This window comes from Aptenodytes forsteri, unplaced genomic scaffold (genome assembly GCF_000699145.1).
Source record: "Aptenodytes forsteri isolate BGI_AS27 unplaced genomic scaffold, ASM69914v1 Scaffold15, whole genome shotgun sequence".
Lineage (NCBI taxonomy): Eukaryota > Metazoa > Chordata > Aves > Sphenisciformes > Spheniscidae > Aptenodytes > Aptenodytes forsteri.
The window spans coordinates 20,581,095-20,598,547 of record NW_008795129.1 but is presented as its reverse complement, the minus strand read 5'-3'; the positions used below and the strand labels follow the sequence as shown (position 1 = coordinate 20,598,547).

Genomic DNA, 17,453 nt, shown 5'->3' with positions numbered 1-17,453 from the left:
GCTCCCCGCCGTGCCCGAGGCCAACGGCGTGCTGCGAGGCTGCGAGCCGGGGGGCGCCGCGGGCAAGGGGGGAGCCGGAGCCATCGCCGCCGCCATCAACATCAACGCCTCGACCTCCAAGTTCCGTGAGTGACCGCCCTGCCCTCCGCCCCGGGGGCCTCGGGCGCACGGGGGGACTTCGCTCCCGGGCGGCTCCGCCGCGCTGTCACCCGCTCCCTTCTCGGCCTGCGCTCCCCCGCCGCTCCCTCTGCCCCTTGCTCGCTTCTCCCGCGCCTGTGGGCTCGGGTATGTCCTACGGCGGGTCCCTTACGTGGGTCTTGGCCCGAGAGGCTTCTCGAAGCGAAATCAAATGGGTTAAAGCGCCGTGGAAGGAGAAAATAACCTTTCTTGCACGCAGCCCAACCTCTGCTGCTGCTTTCCTGTCACGGCAAGGGACGCGGTAGATCTGGCTGTAGAACTGGGAGAGCGAGTGTAGGCAGGGTTTTCAGCTGTACGGAGGCACTGTTGCTTTTCCTGAAGCTTTTAGCTCAGGTTGTGTTTTCCTAAAGACTTTTTCTTTCTGCCTGAAAAACCCGAAGATGGGTCTGAAACCTGTTCGTGATCGCTGACGGCAGATGGCAATGTGTGCAGAGCCCCTGGAAGGGGTGTGCTATCCTGGAAGGGGCGTATGTCTGCAAAGTCCTGATGAGAACAACTGAAGACGGATTTACCCCGCAAAAAAATAGTTCCAAAACATCTTTTGCATGTAGCTTTTAACAGAAGTGGCAAATTTTCTGTTGTTTTGCTGAGCTAAGGTTGAGGGAAGGGAAGATTTTTTTGCTGTTCATTTCAATTCTGCTTTTATTTCCAGAAGTCATGCCTCTGGGTAAAATATGCCCTTTTCTCTAATGGCTGTCAGAAAACTTGGATTTGGCTAGTTAGAAGTATTCCTGGAAGTGTAACTGTGTAAGTGCCATGATGAAATTTTGATGGGAAATGCACCTTTTTTCTTTGGGGAAAGGGGGGAAAACAGTGCTAGCTCACCTGTCCAGCTCCTCAGCAGCTCAGCTCCAGAGCTGATCAGACTCTCAAAGTTCAGGCTTCTGGATCCCTGCTTCTCTGGTAGCCTGGGTTTCATGGCTCCAGGCACGCTGCCAAGGCTGGCTGCTTTGAAGTTGAGGCTCCCAGACTCCATGAGCTCTCTGGCTCGCTGCCTGCCCTGCTTGTCAGGGCTCCAGGTACCTTGGGGTGGCTCGTAAACACTTGAGACAGTTGAAATGAAATGTCTTTCGGCCTTGCTAATCTAAGCTCTTGAATTCTCAATCCAGAAATTGAGAGTCTTAGTTTTTCCTTCTGTTTCAGAGTGAAAATGGTTTTCAAGCTGGATCTTCACCAAATGGGAAGGTGACTTTCCAGCTAACCTACAATTTATGTCTGAGGGGGAGAAGAAGCGGCTGTGCATGCTTTTGCTTAGGGTGTGGTTTTTGAGTTGTTGTTTTCACTTCTCCAGCATTGGTATCCCAACACAATGTCCGTCTTACTGATGTTAAGTATTGTTTTAAAAAAAATTAAAATTCCTGTAAAATACAAAATTCTCTGAGTTAAGTTCATTAGAACTTTCCTACACCTTTCTGTTGTGGATAGTTTTGACGGTATGTCTATATGAACAGAACAAATCCAGTGAAGTAGTATGCACTGAGAAAGTACAGGAGCTGAGTTGGGATCCTGCCTGTTCTAATCCTGGCTCTGACAGAGGATCCCTTAATCGCCTCTGTTTAGTTTTCATGTATAGAAAAGGGAGAAAGGTCACTTTTGATGTAAACGTACAAAGAAAAGGGAGACAGTGTGTGCTAGATCCCCTCCTGCCTGCTCAGTCTTAGCAATGGCAGAAGCTGATTGTCAGTCTTAAGCTTGATAGGGAAGTTTTCTGTTCTCTGCTGCACGAAGAACTTTTTGCAGTTGAACGAGCAAGGACTCATGCCTTGCTTCATGATGCAGAGGCTTAGTCTTAGACAGGTTATCCTACAGGTGACCTTCAAAAATGTGGGTTACGTACGGTTTCCAACAATCCTATGATACATTGGAGCGCCTCTGACATTCAGATAGATTTCTTCCTCTTGAATCTTTCCTCTGAAACAAAAAATCCAATGCCTGTGTTCCAATATGTAATTACTTGTAGCATGTTGGTTTTGTTTGTGGTTGTAGTTGCAGACTAAAGCTGTCTGACAGGCCTTTCTTGGTCTAATTTAGCTGGCAGAATAATGGAAGAAGAAGGTTAGATGGAAACTCTTGTTTCGAAGGGGCCAAATCCAATTCTCCTTCCTTGAGATTTTGGTGAGACTGAGAACTAAAATCAGATATAATAACAACGCGTAGTTCATTTAATAGCTTTTCTTCTAGTTAAAGAAAATGAAGATGATTTTCCATGTTTTGTTAAATTTATAACTAAATCTTTATTTACAGTTGATCAGTTTCAGTCATAGTTATGGATTTATAAAGCAGTAGTGTTATGAAAAACGTTTTTTAAAGGCCATAAGGTAGAAAATAAGAGTAAGAACTTTTACCGTTTAATCAAAACTCTTCCATAGTAGTAATTGCAGCATAACTCAATTGTGGTGAAAAATGAAGAGTTTTCCTTCCTGTTTTTTTTTATCCTTTTCAAGCAAGGATGGTTATAGATGTATTTGATGCCAGTACCATTTAGGATGGGCACGTGGCTGTGAGCGTTGGCATGTCCATTAAATCTGTTGGCTACCCTGTTGCATGACGTAGTTCAGTGCAGTGTATGTGCGTTGCTGCTTAGGCAAATTGTCTGATGAAGAAAAAGTTTAACGTTACTTTTACTAACCAGTCTTAATGCAGACTGAGAAACATGTAATAAAAATAGAATAGAATTGAAAGCAACTACAGGGCAGATTCATAAACTTGCTAATGTATGCTAGGATGTGTCAGGCACGGGGTATAACAAAATCTATTGTGTAAACATGCACATGACGGCTGAGAAAAAGGAAAGCGTGGAGCCACAGCGATAGCTACAAGTCTATAGATTAGTCTCAGACATCTGCTTGAAGAGTTTGTACACTTCGACAAAATATTTTAGGATTGTAGGGTGCATTGCTAATTAAGCAGTAAAGCTTCATATATGTCACTTTGTGAGATGAAATAAAGCCTCTGAAAGATGCCTAGCTACTTTCTTCGATTTTTTTTTTTTTTTTTTTTTTGGAATAAATGACAGATAATTGTCAGACCAATGTCTGCTTACTTGACAGTAGGTTGGATTACCCATCGCATGCTGTCCCCTGCTTTTTTAGCTATAGTTTTAAAAGAAGGATGCTTTTTATAGTAGTAAAGTAGTATAGTAGTAAATATTTTGAGTGGCTTTTCGGGTTAAGTTGTCTCGTCTAAATAACAAAACCAACAGTATCATAGATTTTTTTTTTAATTATTATTCTATTCTTCATATCCTGCACCTATTACTGTTGTAGCATCTTTTTTGAGCTATGTGTGTTTGTAAGTTTTTTCGTATCAATTTCATGGGGGATATATGCCTACTCATGGACTTTTTGGTTTTGTTTTTTTTTTAAATCTTAGTGTTTTTTGCCATTCTCCTGATTGAAGTTGATATCAAAGAGTTTGGTAGCTTGGAGCAGGCTGTGTTTCAATTATGGCTATGGTACTGAAATATCTAGGTTATGATATGAAGCTCATGCATATTCTTTTTCACATAAATGGTTTGACTGCTGCATTTGACTTAAACAGTTTTTCTTTTGAACTTTTCTGTATATGGAAAAGCAGCAGTTTGCTTCTCAAGCTTTACTTGTGAAGTCTTTTATAATTTGCTGGAAAATACTGGCTTCTTCTCCATTTGATCAGACTGACTTCTCTCCCAGCCCCACCCCAAACTTGCTGTAGTTGGATAAAATCATGCATTCTGGCATGCTTTCTTACAAAATGTCTGTGTCGCTTCTCAGAAACTTAATAAATCTCAAGGAAATGAAAGTCCTCTTTTAGTGTCACCCTTTCCTTGCGATTTGGAAATGGAGACTGTTGGACAAATCCTTTTCAATCTTGAATACCTAGTGTAGGGATAAACATTTAAGAATGACATCTTAAAAAGATGGAAAAGTAAAAAATTAGAAAAGTTTCTGAAAGGGCAGTCTCTCTTTTCTTTCTAAGGATTTGTGTGTGTGATTCCTCTCCTTCCTGGTCTTGAGTTTGTTCTTGCAGAGTTTGTAATTGGAGGGTGCTTCTTTAAGTCATCCTTTGCTTTTTGTGTGTGTGTGTGTGTGTTACGTTACTGCCTTGTGGCAGTTATGAAAATTTAAAATTAATTTGTTTTCTGGATTAGTAGAATAAAAATAGCGATTGTTCAGTGTGTAGTCTTTGGACTCTTAACTATATAAATATTATGGTTGGCTTAGTTTCAGAACTGAAGTGTGGAAATCAAATGGCATAATACTTGTCAGAGTCTTCTGAGTAAAAATGAAGCTTTTCTAGAATGTTATTTTGAACTCATCAGTGTTTCCTATGCAAGTCTCCTGGGGCTGTTCATAAAAGCATTTTGTCTTTTACCTGTGCAGCAGTTCTAATGGGCAGACCTTCCTATCTGCTGCTACTTTCTTTTTCCATATTAAAAAAAAACAAAACAAAACCAAAAAAACCCCAAACCTGACATCTCAACAGCCTGTTAAAAAATTATTTTGCAGTGTTCTCAATTCTTATTTGACTGTTTTCTTTCAAATGAATAGAGCTCGTTTAATATGTTAAACCACATGCGGGTGTGATTATACATTGAAATCTTAAATCAAGACTTGATCTAATATTTATGCTGACTTCAGTTTAATGTTTTCTGTGGAACAGAGCACTTCTGTGGAGACCTGCCTTTTTTGGGGTAACGAAGTGAAATACAAATGCTCAAATTTTGCTGCTGAGTGTAAACGTGAATAGTAAAGCTACTATGTGGAAGCTGCTCCTGAGAACATCTGCCCAGAGCCTGGGCTCTGTAAGGGACAAGAACTCAAGCAAGTCATTGCAAGACAGATGAATAAGGGGTGAATTTACTGTCAGACAGGTGCTGGGCTGTTCCTGACTGTATGGACGCTTTTACATCATGGAGCTGACTTGCTGGACCTGTTAACTTACGTCCTGGTAGTTGTGTACCCGGACCCGTAACCTTTATTGACTTGTTAGCAAACAGTGTCGTACTTTCAGATTGCAGGCTGGAGTGTTGGGACAGCATCCTGCAGCATTTGGTGGTGGTGACCCGTTCACTAATCAGGCACTATGTTAACCTGATCTGTTTCTGTAATGGGTATGAAGCAAAAGTGAACCAACGGCTAGTTGGGTGAAGAGGGGGCTAGGAGTACTGCACTAACATTCTTCACTAAGCAAGGTTTCTGGCTGAAATACCCTAAAAGAACACACAACAGGAATCTGTAATACCTGCTCTTACAGATAGCGTTCAAACGCTTTCTTGTCTCACACATCTGTTTATTCCACGTTCTTTTTATACTCTTCTTCTCACGATAACTGTTAACTGTTTTGCCTGTATTTCCCGAGAATTGTTCTTCATAATGCTGCCAAAAGTGACTTACCCAGCTCCTTTCAACCCCTTGTGAAAATAATATTTCAGAAATCTTGCTCCTCAAACCCAGCAGTGAATCTACATTTACACATGTATTTAAAATGCAGCCCTATTCAAAATATTTCTTTTCAGTGTAGTGTCTAAATTGGATTGTTTGGGGTGGGAACTATCTTTATTCTCTGTTCCATATAGCCCAGACCCACATGTGGATTTCCTGGATTGGATAGTTTTGATATGAAGTATACCCTGTGCTGTTACTTACTGAGGGCTTTGTTTTGAGTGGCTGCTGTGAAGCTATGGTGGTGTGACAAGCCAGCAAGGTAGTCCTGTGAGTACATCTCTGAAGGGAAGGTGCTAACCCTTCTACCGTGTCTGCTATTGGAATTGAGCCACATGTGGTTAGTTCAGAAATCCTTGCTGAAAAGAGTGAGATTGAAACTCTTCTGTGTCTGTGAAGGCACACTGAGTGGCTTGTGCAAGAGGGTGCAGTTGGGAAGCTCAGAAGGAAAATCAGGGAGTGATGGGGAACGCTAATTTAAATGCCTCCTATTCTTCCCTGTGTTGATTCTTATCTGGACAAGGAGTATTAGTGTGCCTGCTAGAGGGGGAACTGTAATATGGATCCAAAAAAGTTGCCCGGAAACCTAACTGCAATTGAAGGCAGAGGGAATTGCATCAGCTTTTAGGCCAAGGAAGCTGCTGATCCCACCTGAGACTTGTAAAATTAATACATCGCTGGGAAGGAGTATTCCAAAAACTACCAGTCTTGGCTAAAGCTTGTTCTCCTGCATGTGAGGACCCAGTGTTAATTGTTGATTCTGGACTCCCACAAAGTTGTGTAACTTATTAATCTGAACTAACTACTGAATTACTATTTTCTTATATTATTATTATTATTATATTGTCATGCTAGAACTCCCAGGAGTTTGTTTTTCCCTGCTACTTGGGCCCCTAAGAAATATTCAACCTGATTTGGCAGGTTTTCTGATTTTATTTTATTTTCTGTAAATAAAAAGGTACAAATTCAAGTAGGGGCTTTAGTTTTAGATGAGGTTATCTCAGTGGAAGTGAACTGTTCCCAGTTTTTTTGGCCAGCTTATTGGCGTGATCTGAAATTGCAGAGCATTCACTTGCTTCTAATCTTTTAGCTAAAGTTACTAAATGTAGTTTTGTCTTTTTCTTGTAGTAATGAATGTTATAACATGTAAATAAAAAGGTACAAATTCAAGTAGGGGCTTTAGTTTTAGATGAGGTTATCTCAGTGGAAGTGAACTGTTCCCAGTTTTTTTGGCCAGCTTATTGGCGTGATCTGAAATTGCAGAGCATTCACTTGCTTCTAATCTTTTAGCTAAAGTTACTAAATGTAGTTTTGTCTTTTTCTTGTAGTAATGAATGTTATAACAATTGAAGACTATAAGAGCACATATTGGCCAAAGTTGGACAGTGCCATAGATCAGCTTTTAACTCAGAGTCCTGGTGACTACATCCCTATCTCCTATGAACAAATATACAGGTAAGGAAATCTTGTAAGTGCTACATTACTTTTTTTTTTTCCTTTAAAGTTAAATGTTTGTTTTATCTTGCAGCCTGTGCATATGTCATATTTTGTATTTATGAGGAGGAAAGTGGGAAGGTTATGTGAAGTACAATATTGTTTAAATGGTTGGAATGAGTGAATAATAGATACATATCTTGACATCCCATGTTAACAGGAATAAATGCTAAAGAACTAAAATGCGTAAGTGCTGAAAACATTAACATTAAAGTAAGCTCCACCACAGTTGCTTAGTGTAATATATGAAGAAATGTATTAAAGTCTCAACATTTCTTTCCTCAAAGGGGAAGAAGAGACTGGCATGGTAGGCGTTTGACTTAATGTTTCAAAAGGCTGCTTTGTCATGTCTAATAGGAACCAATCTGGTGCAGTAGAGGTGCAGAAGTAAATAGAAGCAACTGGTGCCAAGGTCCATCCATATAAACTGTCATTTGTGTGTTTTATATCAGGTAGATTTGGTCTGACTTCCCCCTTGCCCAGCCATCCCGCTGCATGTACAGTTAGAGGCTGTCTGAAGGACTGACACAAAGTTCAGTCCTTTATATCTCCATTCTTGTCTGGAGAACATTTGATTTGTACATTGCCTGGAGATACAGTTTACTTTGCTTTAAAAGGGATCTAGTCACATGCCAGAACTGCCCTGCAGACTAAGCTAGTGCACAGTAGTGGGGATGGTGGGGGATTTGCTTCAAAACCACACTTCTGCTCCAAACCAAAATGCTAATGCTTTAGAGACCTGGCAGTTTCTTAGGAGATTGGCAAAAATGGAGATTTCTGTTCTGTAGGTGACAGGTATCCAGGGTGTTGGTAAATAGGATGGAAACTGGATAGCTGCTGCTGCATTTACTGGCCAAGAAGCCGTTAAAACTACTGGCCTTTGCCAGCAGCACAACTAGTAGCACTGCTTTCTTTACCATAGTGGTGCACTCTATGAAATAACACTGGCAGCTCAGTCACTGATTGCCCTTTTTAGAGGCTTTCAGCTCTATTGTCTCCTGCCCACTTCCTCTTAGCCACTTTGTCTCTCCAGTTTGAAACTTTGGATTAGGGAACCAGATTCAAGAATGGCAGGTGTTTAGTCTTCCCTCTTAACTCCAGTTAAAAACTTTATTAAACTCCCTCTATCCTCTCCAAACTTTTGGAACTGCTTTTATCAGGACTCAGACTTCATCATGTGTGTAAATAATTGAGAGGGTCAATTTGAATTGAGAGACATTTTGCAGCTTTAGTGTAAGTAATCAAAATCCTTTTCCTAGCTTGAAATCCCCAATGTGCAAACAGCTGTCAGTAAGAGTTAAGCCAACATCTCTCGATAGTCATCTCTGATAAAAAGTAGGTGTGCAAAATTAATGCTTTAATACCTAGAGTAGATCTGTGCCTAGTTACGGTTTTCAGATAACTGCAGTTCATCTTTGTCACCTTTCTACTGCTCAAAAGTTTTATTTGTTAAAGGAAAAAATGGGTTTTAAGTTTCTCATAGATAACCCTTATACATCGGGGTGACACGATGCAGTGTCATGTTGCATGTATTTTACCAAAACAAAAGATTGTCTGTAGTGTTGCTGATAAAGCTAGTGTGTCACTTTAAGTTTTCTTTAAAAATTGTATCTGTGGATGTAATTACTCTGACACGGCCTCTTCCAACCAGGAGGTTTTTTTGTTTATTTTATTTTAGAGAGTGTCCCTTTGCTTGTTTTATAATCTAAACAACATAGATTGAGGATGGAAGAAAAACTGCTTTTTTTGTTGAATTTAATGATGATGCTTGCTTGGAGTATTACAGAAAGTCTGTAGCAGACTTGAGGTTGAGATCCTCTCTGCTTCCCTAGGCTAATTCTTTAGTCTGAAAATGGGATGTTTTTTGAGGTGGTTCAAACAGCTACATATCTTTTATATTTTTTTTACAGTGAAACTGAGCTGAAAATACAGTGGTCTTTTTGATCGTCTTCGTGCTGACTAAAGGAATCAAGGTTTCCATAATGCAAACTCAAAATATATTATTAGATACCTAAACTACTATATTTGACATGATCAGTGATAGCTGTAGGTGTCTGTTCCACAGCAGTGAAAGCTAGGAGATAACTTCAAAGATGTGTATGCAGATATTTACTACGGATCAGTTTACCCATAAGGTGTCAAAGTGTGATTAGTGACTGTTTTCATCTTTGAGTCCAAAGCCTGCCTGTGCATAGTCACTTCCTATTAAAAGGGTTAAATATATTGACGGAGAGATGTGAAGGAAAGTGAGATGAGGAAAACGTGAACAGCTAAGTTGTACTTCTGGCAACTGTTACGACTGCCTCCCAGGTACAATGCAATTAGATCGCTGTTCCTCAAGACAACTTACAGATCTCGGATCTGTCCCTCTCAATAAATGCTTACTTTCTAATGTCCTGCTTGGGTCTTCCTTTTCCTAAGGTGTTTGGTTACGCTAAAGGACTAACAAGCTGCTGACTTCTGGGTGATAGCAGGGCACGGATGATTCACAGAATCAGCCCACAGTGAGGAACTGAAAATAGGATCTGAAAATGGGGAAGGAACCTCTAAATAGAAGTGCTCAAATAAAATGTAAACACACTCTGCACGTACATATGAAGATGGGTGTTTGACTTACAGAATGTGTTACAGAAGTAGGTATAGCAATATTGTATGTAACACTAAGCAGATGTGTACTTTAAAATTCAGTTTAGTTACATCATTGCAAATGCAGTGGTCAACTTGTGGAAGTGGCTATATACTGGTTAGTTACGGAGCAAACAAACATACAGCCATTTGCTGTTGTTACCTAGCTGGCTGATTTGTAAGAGATCACAAAAATCAGTCTGGCTTTTCTTATCAGTGTTTCTCTCTTTGATCAAAATTAAATTGATATTTTTGCTATTACTGCATCATACCAAATGTCTTTTGCACTTGCTTGTTCCAAAATAGGATCTATTTGTAGACTTCATGTGAAAAAAACAGGACGACTTTGACTGTTATTTAAATAGTATCAAACTACAGATACTCAATTACTTTCAAAATATAATAGTAGGAGAGGTGTGGGATGTCTTTTGGTTTTTAAGAAATAGCGTGGTTTGCCAAATGAGAAGACTTTGCAAAGGGATGAATGCTGTATTTTTGGTGCTTTTGAAATTGTCAAAGGATATAAACACAAACTTCTAAAAGGTAAAGGAATGATAAATCTGCTATTGATAATTCATTTGTAAAACCTTCTTCCAGAAGACTTTGAGAGTTGCAGTTATTGAATGAGAGCACTGTTCTGGCCGCTGAAGACTTGGAGTTGATACCTAACCTCTCACTTACATTAGAAAATTCCAATAGCCCAAAGTCTACGGTTATTTTAATCCCATCTTTCCAGTTTGTTTGTCATTGTGCCACCTTCTCAGCAGAGAATTAGAATGTCATAATTCCCTTACAGAGACGTGGTGTTGCTGTACCATAACTTTAGGCTTTCAGTGCTATTAAAAACCTGCAGAATTCAAGTCTGGGATCTAGACCTTGCTGGAAGTAGTTTGTTTGTGCATGTCCTAAGGAGCAGTCTCTGGCCTAAATTGCTCGCTGTCACAGTACTCCCTACAGAGGGATGGATGGAGAGGGGAGCAGAACAGAGGCATGGGGAGGAGACTTGGCTTGCCCAGGATATCAGGTGAAGTCTTCCTCGTGCCTCTTGATTTTTGGCAGCTAGCTTTCAAAATGATGACTTCAAAGAATGAAAGCACTCAAGAAGAGTAAAAGCTGCTTGGTACAGATAATGTTGGTGTTAGTCCTGACGATGATGACTACCTTAATGTAACTTCTTGCTGAAAATAATATGTGTATTTGTTTTACAACTGTTGTAAATATGTTTTCAATACATAGACTTATTTTGCACGTATGTTGTATTGCAGTATGAGAGCAATAAAACATTCTTAAAAAACAGAGGTAACACTGAGACCAGAGTTTAATACAGCCAAGCCATGGAATGTAAAATTCAGGTTTTGTTGCTCTTTCTCTGCATCTTTGTTTATTATGAAAATATAGGGTTTTCTTAGAATTTAAGTAACAAAGGATGGAGTAACATGCTTGGGTCTGTAATTTTCGAACATTTGCCATTTCTTTTTAAAAAGCTAGCACACTTTTGGTGCAACTTCTATGACTGCTTGTCAGTGTTGCCCTTCTTTTAATAAGGGTTTTGCCCTAGAATATGTGTATAATCATTAATCCTGCTTATTTTAATGGAGACTTCATTCACATAGGAGAGACAAAAGCCAGAATTAGGAGTGTGCTGTTGACAGAATTATCCTGGCTGTTCTGAAGTGCACTGTTAAGAGAACTCGTTGTAAGTTAAAGTGAGGTCGGGGAGGGGGAATGGGATGGACACACTGGGGCCTCCAGGGGAGACTTAAGAGCCTGCTGAAGCTCATTCCAAGCTTAGGGCTGTATTTAAAAGTTCAGCATTCGTTCAATTAACTCTATTATCCTCTAAATTGCGACTTGAACAAAATAATTTGAAGTCTGTTACCCTTCATTGCAAACTGTTGTAAGTTCATTGTTTGTTCCTATATTTGTTTCTGCAGTTGTGTGTATAAGTGTGTATGCCAGCAGCATTCGGAACAGATGTATAGTGACCTAATAAAAAAGATAACTAACCACTTAGAGAGAGTCTCAAAGGAGCTGCAGGTAAGAAGCTGCACAATCTAATTCTGTCTTTCCTGGGATCTGTGATTATATCAGAGCAGCATGTAGATGGCCCATGGAGGGGATTGCCATTAAGACTGATTTACACTAGCTTACTAAATTGTGGACTACTTCATTCACTAACTGGCTGTCACACAGAATACCAACACCAGATCCAGTTGTATGGCACTGATTAGCCTTAGAGATCTGAACCACGTGAAAAGCAGTGGCTAAACTTGAATGTGTAGTATAGAATCAAAGACTAGAAAATGGGAAATCTACAGTGTAATCTAGGATGTAAATGCTTCAGTCAAACATGATCTGCGCACGACATGGTTGTCTGCTATTGCTGTGTTAATCTATGTAAACGGTTTATGCTCCTTGTGCATCACAAGCAGCGCAAAAGGGAAAATCTAAAGGAAAAAACTGAAGTGAATTAAATATGAATTGTGAAGTATGAATTAGGAATTACTGCATATGCAAAGTTTTGTGCTACAGTTTATTCTGCATTTTTCTTGCCTATCTCTAGATGTCAGTGGTTTACAGCAGTCCTAATACAGTTTGTATATCCCTATCCTTCTCTACATCTTATTTGTGCATCCATGTTTGTTTTCATGTGTGTTCCTTGTTGAAAATTCCTTTTGGGCTAGAATCTCCAGACATGTTCTTGAAATTCCCATTGCTGTAGCAGCAACACTGTTTTATTTCCCTACAGCTCCTGTCACTTCCATAACTGATGTTTGAGTTCTGTACTGACTTGCAGTGAGTCAAGTAGAGACGCCAAATATAAAGGAACCCTAAACTACCGCAGCTCCTTCAGTGCTTCTAACAATTGATAACTAATTTGTCAGTCAATAGCAGTCTTGCTACTTTTAACTGCATCAGGTACTTCTGGCTATACGTGCATTCCCATCAAAATATAAAGCACTGTGGTTGGTCTGATGTCCTTCTCGTTTCACTATTTTCCTCTTGTTGCATTCCTTATAAAGAAGAATAACCACCCTGCATTTAAAGGGCACGGTCTTTGGGGAAATCTTTGACTATAAAATAACTAAGTCGTCTTGAGCTAGGTTCTTTGCTTCTTTTCTCTTTTGCAATTTCTTTATTCCTTGTGGAATGACAACCTCACTGTTCCGTAAAAATTGGTTAGAGTAGATGGGCATAGTATTTAAAATAAAGCCTTCTCTTGGTTCTGCTGAGCTGGTGCAGCCTGCACATTTTTCTTCTGATTGTGAGAACTACGAATCATTGCAGCTGTACAGGTTTGGCCAGTTCTTCTGATACATCCCATGGTAGTGTACTGCATTACTTTGCTTTGAATTTGGGAATACCCCAAATTCTTTACTCTGTGGTAGTCCTTGATTGTTTCCTCTAAAGTTCCAAAACTGACTGAGGCAGCTGCTTTTAAAGTTTGCTTTAGCACATATGTGCATTAAATGCTTCTGCCTAAAAACAAGGCTGCCTTCTGAACATCAGCTGTTGAAAGAATAATTGAGACAACTGTTTAATGCAATCTTTGTCTTGCAAAAGTTTCCTTATGTAGGTTAGACACACCTTGTGGCAGGTGGCAAGAGGACTGTAATATAACATGATACCGTCTTTGAGTGTATTACATGAGTTTTGTCTGATGCGAGCATGACTTTGGTTTTGGATGGTAAATCCATCTTTTTCAGCTGCTTGAGGTAAAACTCATGTGCCTTAGAAAATTGTCCTGTAAAGAAACTCTTAACTGTGGGTTGTGAAATTTACTCTTAAGAAATTACCTTACTACAATATATTTTATTATCCTGATACCTTCTTTATCTTAATACATTTTGGTGACACTCAGTCACTTGGGTTTTATGTTGAAAATGTAGTGCTAGATCTTTACCCTAACAACAATAAATTACTCTGTAAATGTTGGTCACTTGGAAGTTTCTGGTTCACACAGGCAAACAATAAAAAAAAGCTATATATGTGAAGCCTCTTAATGCACAATATGTGGTGTTTTGCTTTCTCTGACATAAACTCATTCCACCTGCCAACAATATTTAATCTATTTGCAGAGTTCTGTTTAATTGGCAAGGTGTGACTTGATGCAAGATAATTTTTTTCACATGCAGAGATGCAAATGTAGACCAGTATAAGCAGGAATGTTGGTTTGTGTGAGAAAGCAGATGATCGTGAAAACCGAAATGGCAGGCAAATGCAATGTCTTATTCTGGACAAGCCGAGCAACTTCTTTGCATAGAAGTGCAACAGTACAATGGCAGGTGGATTGCAGAATCTGCATGTAACCAACATGCCAGAGTAAGCTGTTTCCTACAAGAACCACACATCAACAGCAAAAGCAGTGAAACTGTCAGATACTGAATAGTAAAAGTGGGAGCATCTCAGAGGACTGGTCAGACTTGCTTTTGCATGGTTCTAGCCTTATTGGAGTTTGTCTTCTTTCTGCGTGGCATTCACGGCAGAAACTCCCTATATTTTTGGTTTGTTTTTTTTTTTTTCCCCTCCCCTGTGTGCTTAGCCCCTGGGTTGCCTCCAACTGGCCATTGGAGTTTGTCTTCTTTCTGCGTGGCATTCACGGCAGAAACTCCCTATATTTTTGGTTTGTTTTTTTTTTTTTCCACTCCCCTGTGTGCTTAGCCCTTGGCTTGCCTGACCAGCTGGCCTCAGCTGAATTCAGCAGAGTGGCGAGCACTCAGGTATCCTGAGCTGGATGTCCCAGGCGCTGCCGCCGGGCCCTGTGGTCACACAGGGACATGCACACACTCCCTGGTCATCCCCTGCACAACTTCTGCTTTTCCAGACTGCAAGACACTTTGTGTGGTGTTGGTGTTTGCTGCCACGTGCATTCCTGAGGGTCTGCTTCACAGATTTTCACCTCAAAAAGATCAATTTTCAGTGGTGGCAGAGGCATTGTGAAAATGTGGGTGGGCTGATGTATTTTCTGCATGTTAGACGTCGGGTGAAAAGCAGTGAACATTGCCTGCTGAGTAATAGTACATTTAGATGAGATGAATTGCTTGTCATCAGACCATCAGCTCTTTGATATGGGGCCTCCTATATCCCAAGACATTTCTAGCTCCCTCTTTACTACGTGAGTAAGAAAAATGATCCTCTCTTCAGGTTGTTTCAGTTATGGAGAGACTCTGAGCAAGGATTGCCTTCCATTCTTGCAATTGATGTCTGACCAGCTTCTCTGCATTAGTAAGGCTGAGCTTTGCCATGTGGAGCTTCCAGTAAATGAGAATTAAATTTCCCTAATTCTTGAGTTGATCAGAATTTTGGATTTTGTGTGCTTAAAAAAAAAAAAAGGGTGGCTGCAGAAAACACAAATGAACGTTTCCTGTTGTCTTGAGGTCTGTGAAGCCTGTAGTATACAGGTGATTTTTCCAAGATGCTTTATTTGGTAACATTTTATTGGTAATGGACATAGCCCATTATGTTGTGGTTTAAAATAATGACAGCTGGTTTTGTGGGTAAGTGCTGAGTCATTCAGATGTATGAGGTAGGGTGGATACACAGGCATATGCTTTAAATTAAATACATCTCTTTTTAAAATGAATAAAAGTATATTTGCATTAGGCACTGGTGTTTCTGGCTTAACTTATGTACTCTGATAAAGTAATTTAAAATCAAGTACTCTGCCCATTACGTATCTCTTCAGCAAAAGACACTGGAAAGTACTTTAAGCATTGACAATCAAAATGCACCGAGGCATTGAGCTGACCCATGACAAAAGTAGCTTTTTTGTGCAAGTGTGGTGGAATATTTTCATTTTAGCTAGAATAATCTCAATAATTCCTTTAGGAAATGACTGAGAGCTGAAAAGCAGTTCTTTGTCATGTTGCACCCCCTTTTTATTTAGAGAAAAGAGAAAAAGGGATCTATTGTTTTCTGTTTGTGTGTGTTTGTTTTTGTGGGTTTTTTTGTCTTGACCAGAAACAGTTGAAGTCACTAACTGTATGTAATTTTTATGGTCGTTGAAGTTAATAAGTGAGAATCAGTTTTTCTCTGAGTAAATAAACACTGGTTTGCTTGCGTTGTTTCTATTTTAAATCAAACAGAAGTTGTAGAGCTAAAACACCAGAATTTCTTGCTTAAATTCCATCTGTCTGAAAACATTGGATTAAATTTGGAGCCAATTGCTGATAGCGTACTTTGGCTCTTGAACACTTAAAAGGGCTTGGGGTTTTTCTCCTCTGTTATGTCTTGAGATATGTATGAATGTGCGTGTGTGCGGTTTTTTTTTATTATGAACAATATATTTTTTATAATGAACATGACTGAACTGAGCAGTCACTGGTGTTGGCAGATAATTTGCATGGCTGCTGTATGGCCCTCAGGACCTGCAGATTTAGGGTCTTCGCTGTGCAATGCCAGAAAGCTTTCCTGCCTCATACTAATCCTTACAACTTCTCAGTCTTCTGTCTTGACAGCTGTCAAACCAGTCAGTGCAGTGTATGAAAATATCTTCTCACCTATTGCTTCCTTAGAAGAATATGCATTGGAGTCAGGTTACTGTAAAAGCCATCCTGCTATTTTGAGGACTGCCAAATCTCTGGGAACTGAGTGCCTTGTATCACATCACTGTCTGTTGCCATCTGTTCTTAAAAATGTCAGCAGTATCTGTTGTGGACAATCTGTTCCTTCCTTGCCTTTTCGTTTCTTCTTTTCTGTCTCACGTTTACCTGCCACTTGTCCCCTGTGATTATATGGAGTTTTGCCATCCAGTGGTGAGGAGCCTGTCACTTCCTGCCCCAACTCTTTCTGAAACATTGATCTGATAGATACAGATGCCTTACTCCAAACTTCAGATTAGTTTCTGAACTTCCTTATTTGTCTTTTAGAAACAGTTGTGTAACTTCCAGTATTTCTCCTGATTACAGGAGTAAAAGCATGAAGCTTAAGTAGCTTGTCACGTTTACTTTGTGAGCTTTACATATAGTCAAGGTTATAAAAATGTTCCCTACTCCTGCTGGCCACACTGTTTCTGATACAGGCCAGGATGCCATTGGCCTTCTTGGCCGCCTGGGCACACTGCCGGCTCATGTTCAGCCGGCTGTCGACCAACACCCCCAGGTCCTTCTCTTCTGGGCAGCTTTCCAGCCACTCTTCCCCAAGCCTGTAGCGCTGCATGGGGTTGTTGTGGCCCAAGTGCAGGACCCGGCACTTGGCCTTGTTGAACCTCATACAATTGGTCTGGGCCCATCGATCCAGCCTGTCCAGGTCCCTCTGCAGAGCCTTCCTACCCTCGAGCAGATCAACACTCCCGCCCAGCTTGGTGTCATCTGCAAACTTACTGAGGGTGCACTCAATCCCCTCATCCAGATCATCAATAAAGATATTAAACAAGACCGGCCCCAGTAAGCTTAAGTAGCTTGTCACGTTTACTTTGTGAGCTTTACATATAGTCAAGGTGGTATAAAAATGCATCCAAATGGTGTTTTGAGGGACTGGTAAAACTGAACTTCTGACTGTGGGCAGAGTTATGTACTGGGTACCACCTCATAGCAGTTCTTGATATTTATACTTTAAGGTAATTTTACCCCAGATTGTTTTGTAGATATATTTTGCTTTCCTTCCAAGGTACACTGATGATTACATTACCTTTATATAGTGCTATATTGTAATTGAACAGTTATGCCAGTCTGCAAAATAGAACTCTTGACAACATCCTCTGTGGCTTTTTTT

At 40.1% G+C, this 17,453-nt stretch overlaps 1 protein-coding gene across 1 annotated transcript in view; it reads left to right on the top strand.

The window, feature by feature from the left end:
* Window positions 1-4: 4 nt before the first annotated feature.
* The window catches only part of CACUL1 (CDK2 associated cullin domain 1), a gene marked incomplete at its 5' end in the record, with an annotated part of 52,427 nt that continues 34,978 nt past the window's right edge, over window positions 5-17,453 (top strand). The window contains 3 exons of the mRNA XM_009278097.1: window positions 5-125; window positions 6,950-7,076; window positions 11,675-11,777. Coding sequence (XP_009276372.1) covers window positions 5-125; window positions 6,950-7,076; window positions 11,675-11,777 — 351 coding nt within the window. The remainder of the gene's footprint in view (window positions 126-6,949; window positions 7,077-11,674; window positions 11,778-17,453) is intronic.